General features: G+C 55.1%; 1 protein-coding gene across 1 annotated transcript; it reads left to right on the top strand.

The window, feature by feature from the left end:
• Positions 1 to 4,501: 4,501 nt before the first annotated feature.
• Positions 4,502 to 4,983, top strand: SETTUDRAFT_166308 (uncharacterized protein). The gene has a single exon (XM_008033285.1). The coding sequence runs from the start codon at positions 4,515 to 4,517 to the stop codon at positions 4,695 to 4,697; it is 183 nt and encodes a 60-aa protein (XP_008031476.1). The 5' UTR covers positions 4,502 to 4,514; the 3' UTR covers positions 4,698 to 4,983.
• Positions 4,984 to 8,284: the final 3,301 nt, after the last annotated feature.

The following is an 8,284-nucleotide window of genomic DNA, read 5'->3' as shown; positions in this document are numbered from 1 at the left end:
TCTCGCTGTATACTATGTGTGTGTGTGTATGTCTTGTTTGAGATGATGTGCCTGCCAGCGTAGCCTGCCATATCATAGCCTTTGATTGTCCATGTTTCGGCCAGTTGTTCTCTTAGCAAGAAAGATGTTCTAGGCCAGATACAGCAAATGAAAGGAAGAAAGAAAAAAAACCGAAAGATAGATCAGCACGACAGGAGAAAGAAAGGGAGCATGTGCAGAAATGAAGAGGAGGAGGAGGAGGAGGAGGAGGAGGAAGGTGGTAGTAGGGGAGAGATAGTCATTGGATGGATGGATAGATTAACCAAGAAGATGCACAAGCCACTGTAGAGTAGGAGTAGGAGTAGTACCAACAACCAAGCATCGTCGCATTACTCATCCATGTATATCTTGCACCTACACCACACACAGACACACACTCACTCACCCGTGTACTCATCTACCTACCTACCTACCTACCTACCCAGCACATGGCCTCGTGTCGAGAAGAAGAAGAAGAAGAAGAAGAAGAAGAAGAAAAAAAGCCACCCCTCCCCCTTGTTCGCATGAAGATGGACATGGACATGGACATCCCAGTCTTTCACTTTTTTTTCATCATCTTTCCTCACCCTGGGTCTTTTCTTCCTTTTCCTTTTCTTTTTCTTTTCTCTCTTCTCACTAACTAAGCACACTTCTTGCTTGCTTGCTTGCTGGGATCCGCCCGGGCAGACTAGCTCTTGGCATCGCTGTGGCCGGAGGGGAAGGAGGCGGCGGCGGCGGAGAGCGGAGGAGGTGGTGGTGGCGTAATGATAGCTCCCCCCCCCCCCAGCCCTGCATCTGTGTGTGGTCTGGATGGATAGATAGATAGACGGATGGAGGGATACGATAGGTATAGTTCCAATCGCGCTAGGCCCCATGTCATGCAGCGTGTAAGTGTACCGTTGTAATGGGCGGTGGGGGCGTACAAAGCGAAGGAACGTGCTGTGATGCTGCGTTATCGTCATCGTCATCATTGTTGTTGTCCATCATGACTGTCGTCGTAGTTGTGGTCTTCAAGCCCCACCACCAGGTATGTATGTGTATGGTATGGTCTGTATGTATGTTGCAACGATGGGAACGAGCGACGATATACTAGGGCGATCATGAAGCAAGTGTGGAGACTGGGACGGATGCATCGCGAACTTTTTTTTCCAAATCACAAGGGTTGTTGTGGTTTCCGTGCCACCACCCACACACCCCGTACACCTATACACATGTATGTGTGGGTGTGTATGTACAGATGAAAAGTACGATCGAAGGATCAAAGTGGGGTGGGGGGAGATGGTGTTGCTCGACGGGATATACTGAAAGAGGAAAAAAGATCGATGCACATGCATGGCCAAGTAGACAGGAATAGGTGAAGGAATTAGACGAGAAATGCAATGGAAGTATCCAGCCGTGCGCATCAAGTCCCCTTGGCTGATATCGACTAAGAGGGAAATGGACGAGGGCGTTTGCACACGAGACTAGGTGTGCAATGTCGGCGAGATGCTCGGCGCCTTCGGACTCTCGGTACCAAACTTGTCCCCGTACCGTATATGAAGATGAGTATGTATGCGGTTAGGACTCCCGGATCCTTTGCTCCTTTGTTCCTTTTTTTCATTTCCTTTTGTCTCCTCTCACACACACTCTCTCTCTTTCTCTTTCCATCCCTAGTGCTGCTCTTTACTGGACTTTTTTGCTTTTTCGGGCAACGGTCGTGACTTAATGCACCCCACACCACCCTATTTCCAGAGTATCGTGTCCGATCTCGTGTCTTGACGGGCCGATACAATGCATGCAATGTACTCCATCGCTCTTCTGCATGGCCGATATCGATCCTGCATGATGATATGATCGGGACCAGGGGAGAGCGCATGTGGAGAGAGGATGAAGAAGAAAAACAAAGCAAAGTACCAAGGAATGTAAGCAAACAATAGAAGGATTGTAGTAGATTACCAATATGGGCGTACTCACCAATTCTCGTCCCTCGCCTTTCCCTTAGTACCATGAACGTGTAAACGCTGTAGCCGACGGGAGCTGAATGGTCCGGATCGCCTTCCCACCAATCCGCTCTTTTCGTCCATATAGCGGCTGACTGGCTTGACGCAAGGGTAGGCGAAGAAAGAGGAGAAAAAAAGCAATGTCCAACCATCAGACAGAAAGGAAAGTGCGGAGAGAATGAGGTTGAGTAGAGTGAAGTGAAAAAAAGCAGACGTGATACGCCATCATGACTAGATAAGATAGGAAAGGCGAGATAGAGTGTAAGAAAAACAAATGCCTAGGGTTCGGCATCGAATCGGGATGTGCATGCTACCGAGGTTTAGGCGACTGGCTGGCTGGTGGCTGTGGCAAATGGAGAGCTTTGGGGAAAGACAAATGAGGATTTGCTCTCCACTACACGTTGGGACTTGGGGCTGTTGCTTTGTTTTCGTCTGGCTGACGCTTGGGCACTTGGTTTCCACTCGTAGGTTCTCAGAATGTCACTGCGAGAGGCTGATAGGCATGTAAATTTGGCGTCTTTGGTTGGCTGGCTGACGATGATTTTCGAAAATAGGGCCGTGACGGCAAAGGCGCGGTAGATATTGGACCAGGTACAACTGCGCTGGCGGTTTGAGGCGTTGGTTGATGCTACGCCGAGTCACAGCTCCGAAGAGACGCGAACTTGAGCGCGTCACAGATGGATGTGCGCATACGTCTGCCTGATTGTGAGAAGCGCTGGAGATTTTCCTCACCACCATGTCAACCTAGTGATACATGTGTCCAAAAGTAATGGGTGTCTTTCAGACACTCTTTCCGATTATGGACAAAAGCGCGACCAAATGTCTTCTTCGTAAGAAGAAAGATGCCGATAGCTGCATACGTAGATCAGCAAGACCCGACAGTGTGTTTCCTCATATTCACCTGACCTGTACATGCTGTAGGTGCCAAGAAAAACCCACCGTTTGCGGTAGATGATGTGCAAGGGTGCGATAGCGACGCGTCGCGCTACAGAGTCGCCACGAATACTGTAGGAGTTGCGAAGATCCAAGTAGATATTTGCAGCGTTGATCTATCCATAATGATGGCTGCATCGCTGGCATCTCGCACAAGCTTGATGTCATGTCCGTTTTTCTTTTACTCTTTTGAAGCCAGTGTGTGGCATTTGATTTGCGTCTGTCTCAACCAAGGCACCTAGACAGACTGGCACAACAACGCTCAAGCCGTCGGATCCGGCAATGACCAGCAGTAAGGTGGAACACAAGCGCGGTGTCTACTAGTCAATTCCTGGGCTATCAGCTTGTATCGGCTCGCTTCTCTGCGCTTTTTGTTCTCATCACCGGCTCCTCAAACATACTTGCTGGGTGTATAGCAGATGATATGTTGCTGAATGGCCTTCGGCTGCGTGGATCCGTGGCCAAGATCGCCCATTTCTAAAACAGGAGAGGTAGGCGATCACTGCACGACATCAAGCCAATAGATATGCGCATGTGACGCGGCACAGGTTGAAGACAGGTGTGGAGTAGAATTGCAGCGAGATAAAATAAAAGCGAACGCGAATTTGAGGCCCCGAAGCGGCAGGCGACAACTGGCGACCAGCTTGCGTGTCTTTAACACCAGGCCATCCTGGCAAAGATGATATCCATATGCAAGCGCTCTTCTGTAGCATATCGAGCACCATAGACGTGTTTCTTAGGGTATTATCAGCCCGGATCGACAGACGCATCTTGACCTTTTACCGGTCATGCCGCCTCTCCTGCGACACCATCAATGGTCACCAGAAGCTAAGGTGGTTTCTTTTGAGAAGTGTGCAGAAGACAGAGCATGACTGGCCTTGTGAGTTGTGGAGCAAAGGATTCTAAATCCCGCCAGCGCCATTGAGGACTGACCGGATGCCTGTAGACGAATAGCCATGACCTTACTTGCTACCGATCAGGATGTCGTGCAGGTAATGGAAAACAGCCAACCATATCCTGTTTGTGAATATTCGGTGGCGGCAGGTCCCCGCTGCAGTCAGCATCAAGGGTAAACCGTGGAACTCGGCAGACTCGTTAACAGGACACTTTATCGCAAAGGCATATTCAAATCATACGCGTTGGTATATCCGCTGAGCGAGCCTTGGCTGCTCATGTCAGCGTGCCTTGTGGATGCATCCACGGGCTGTCATATCCGGCTTCCTGCAGCAAAGTGTGAGTCAGCACCACCGGACCCCCGACGCGTCTCTCCTCCACCCGCTTCACAGGCGATCATGCTGCCTCTCCGTAGGAACTGCGCATCCTTTTGTGCATGAGCTTTCGAAGTTGGATTAAGGTACGGCCGCGGCCCGGATGGCGAGACCCACAAAGAAATAGAAGGACGTTGAAACCGTTGGTCCATGCGCGGGTGAAATGAACTTTATTGAAGGGCTTTCGTATCTATGTGTCATGTCGAGCCTGCCCTTGTGAAATTCTATTTAGTGGATAAATGGTGCAAGTGTAAGAGTGCCACTGCTATTCCCTCCTCCGTATGTGTGTGTGTGTGTGTGTGTGGCACGGATCGCCATGGAGGGTGGCGAGTTTCGCTTTAGCGATGCAGCACAAACGTGCTCGGGTCCATCTTCCCCATGCGATATTGACGCCGATGCAGGATCCAGGCCGCCTGTAAAAGGAGTGAGCAAAAGCCCTCGGTACAAGGGCCAATCGACGGCAAAGCCAGCGCTATCCGAGTGTGGAACAGGCGTTTAAAATTGCAAGGAACATGAAGTTGACTTGGCCCAAGTTGCCAGGGCCCGTCGCATTGCAGCCTAGGCAACACGACATGGGAGACTGCAACCATGATTGCCTGTGGAAGCCATGGGCACATATGCAATTGCTGCCAATACACACAGATGCTGGCGACGAGCAAATGACATGCAGGCATCCGTGTCGATCGAATCCATCGCGCTGTTTGATAATGCATAGGAGCTATATGCAGGCACCGTAATGGAGACCCGAGAGTCGGACATGATGAGCCTAGGGAAGCCGTTTAGCGGAGGGGCGTGGCCGTGTGGTCTGGTCCAAGGTAACATGTCGGTTGGGCGGGTGCAAAAAGTGCATGGGCTGATTTGGAAGCGCTCGGTGGCTCTGGACGCTGATGTTTGCATCTACCGTTGCGTGCATTGCTTGCTGTAGCATGGAGCTAACCCGCGTGAGAATGTTTTGCATCCCTAGGCGGCTTCGATGGCTCGATGTCGTGCAGGCAAAGCATGCACGGCTAAGCGAAGTGGTGGTACCTATCGGTTGAATTCGCCACGGGTGGTATCAGGGTGAGCAAGAGCGTGTTAGAGGCTTACGGGACCAAGATGCAGGTGGGAGAGCCAAATATTGGTCATGCTGCAGCAGCAGTAGTAGCAGTAGCAGCAGCAGCAACAGCATCTACTAGCTTGAATGGATCGGCGCGACGTTTCTTCGAGGGCGATCTTGTGTTAGTGGTTAGCGTGATTTTGAGGATGCACGCGAACCGGGGAACAGCTTCCGATGGCAGGGGGTGTGGTGCAAGTTGAGTCCAAGGCTTAGCACTCACATGGCCCAACCCGCCTTGGTGGACTCGCTAATTCTGGCGTGAGACAAGACGGGCAGCGTACGTGTCTGGATACCCGCCCATGGATATGGCTACCTGAGACGGCTGATGTGAGCACCAGGATGCGGCTTTGTCCGAGATAAGGCATACGTTGTCGTTGGCGGCGGATGCAAGCAAGGAATGCGTTTGGCCGGGCCTTGTATTTGCAGACAGCAGGGCAACGGCGTGAGATTGAGGCAATGGCGTTCAGCTCAGCTTTGGGCTTGGGCCCCGGGGGCGCCGAGGCTTGTCGTGTAACTGCTCGGGATAATGGCCTTGTACCACGACAGAAAACACTCGTGAAACTCGGTGGATTTGGTCGACGGGCAGACGACGAGCTCGCGCCCTCGGGCGGGCCGTTGGTGAGTCGCGGCGAGCCGTAGTGTGGCTCTCTGTGTGTTGCTTTGGCAGGCGGAGACGAAGCACCGGCAAGTGAAGGTGGAAAGGGATGGCCGAAAAAGGACGAGCCATGGTGAAGGGCGGCCGGAAGAGGCTTGGAAGAGACCCTTAGGCGTCCAAATGCAGACATGAGTGCAAGCAGCCGACGAGACAGTGGGCGGGCGGATGAGGGATTTGCCAAAAGCAAACATGGTCTGGGACTAGCAGTCGAGGGATCTTCGTTGGCGACATATCGGGCTGGCAGTTACACAGGATCCTTATGCACGTACCCGAGGCGTGAGCATGATTGTCAGACCATTGGGGGCCAAGGTGAGATGGGGGTGTTGCATGCCATGTCTGTTGGCCATAGTGGTGGTGGTGGTGGTGGCCATGGTGGTGGTGGGCGTGGTGGTTGCTCGTGACGATACAAGGCCGTGAGGAGAGACTCGGCGGGATGCCAGGCTCTGACTCGGCGGCAGCATGAGGTGCACACCGCTTAGCGTGTCGGCGGCGAGTATCAAGGCGAGAGAGGGTTAGGGGTCTCTGGTAGATGAGCAGCAGCTTGACAAGAAGCGTGATCGGTCAAGGGTGGGACACATGGCAAGCCAATCAGGCGCGGGCCGGGGTACCGAGAGAGCAGGACGACAAAGGCGCGGGCGCGGGACGTTTCCTCTTCGGAGTGGTAAATGAGGGATGCGGCCATGTCTGATCGGTGAGGGCATGGAGGGCAAGGGTTTCCGTTGCGTTGCACTAGATGCCCGTTGAGCGAGCGCGTCAGGACGGTGCAGGTGAAGGCGGGCGCCTGACGCCACAAGCACCGTTGCGTGCTAGCCGAAACATGTGTGCAAAGGGGCAGCTTACGAAGTCGACAGCAGCAAGGGATCCGAGAGTAGGGACCGGCCGAGCAGGTTGGCTGGCTGGGTATTGCGCGACGTGTGTGTGTGTGGTGTGGGTGTGGGAGTGGGTGCAGGAGAGAGGATGCGTGTGTGTGGGTGTGGGTGTGTGGGTATGGATAATAGATGGATGGGGTTGGATGAGTGGACGGATGGAGGAGGGTGTGGGCCAAGGCGTGCTTGTGCTGGAAGGGGCTTGGCGGCGGCAGTCAGGGCGATGACGACAATGGGCAGCAACACCAGCATGGGCTGAATCAACGGCGGCAATGGGGAGCAGCACCAGCGCTGACGGGTGTGGTTGATGGATCTGCTGCAGGCTGGGCGACAGACAGACAGACAGACAGACAGACAGACAGACAGATGGAGACAGGGCAGGACAGGCAGGGCAGGGCAGGGCGGGCAGGGCAGGGCGGGCAGGGCAGGGCAGGGCAGGCAGGGCACCGTCGACAGCTGGCAGGGCGGGCGGGCTTCTGTGTGAGTTCTCTGGCGCCCCCGTCGCGGGAAGCCCGCAATTGGGTTCGCCCGGCTAGAGCCGCAGTGCGTTGCGCTGCGCTGCGCTGCGCTGGTCATCAAACAAAGTAAAGGGATTACCCTGGCGGCGGGCGTGGACGCTGCAGCTGCAGCGTCGAGCGGCACAGGCTGGGGCAGCTGTTTGTGGGCAGCATGGGCAACAGGGAAGGCGAGTGGGAGGGTGGAAGGGCATGGGCGGCGGGTCACGTGGAGGCTATTCTGGGCGACTCGGAGGAGTGGCGCGTGCCGCGATGGGCGCACCACGACGGACGGCAGAGGCACGTCGGGAGCGAGCGAGGAAGGGCAAAGACGCGCGGGCGTGGGCGTAGCCGCAGCCGTGCGCAAACACGGCGGGCGTGGGCGTGGGCGTGGGCGTGGCAGCAGCAGCAGTGGCAGTATTTGGCAGTAGTCGCAGGCAAAGGCCGCAACAGCGACAGCGCTCTGGGGGGCGGTATCGGGCCGACGGGGCCCTCGCTGTGGAGATGGGCGTCATAGTCGCGGGCGTGTGGCCGTGGGAGTGGCCGTGGGCTGGGAGAGGCAGGCTGGCGGGCTGGCGGACTGGCAGGCGGGCAGGCGGGCAGGCGGGCAGCCAGGGAGGCGACCAGGCCGGCCGGCTGGCTGGCAGATACGAACATTGCCTGTGCACAAGCAGTAAGTTCAGGCCCCCCAACGGATCGCATGCCGCCAGCCCCGAGCCCTCCCCTACGCGCGCTATCCCATTCCACCATGGCCGCCCCCGGAGCACCGTAGCGCGCACGCACGCACACGCCCTCGCTCATAGTAGACACACACACGCACACACCACACACCACACAACACACACCATACACCATACACTACACACACACACACACACACACACACAATACACGCCCACCCATTCTGCACACACACACACACACACACACACACACACACACACACACACCCACCCACCCCGTCCATCCACCCAT

This window comes from Exserohilum turcica (genome assembly GCF_000359705.1).
Source record: "Exserohilum turcica Et28A unplaced genomic scaffold SETTUscaffold_9, whole genome shotgun sequence".
Taxonomy (NCBI): Eukaryota; Fungi; Ascomycota; class Dothideomycetes; order Pleosporales; family Pleosporaceae; genus Exserohilum; species Exserohilum turcicum.
Note: the sequence above shows the minus strand (reverse complement) of the source record. Positions and strands in the feature narration are given on the sequence as shown.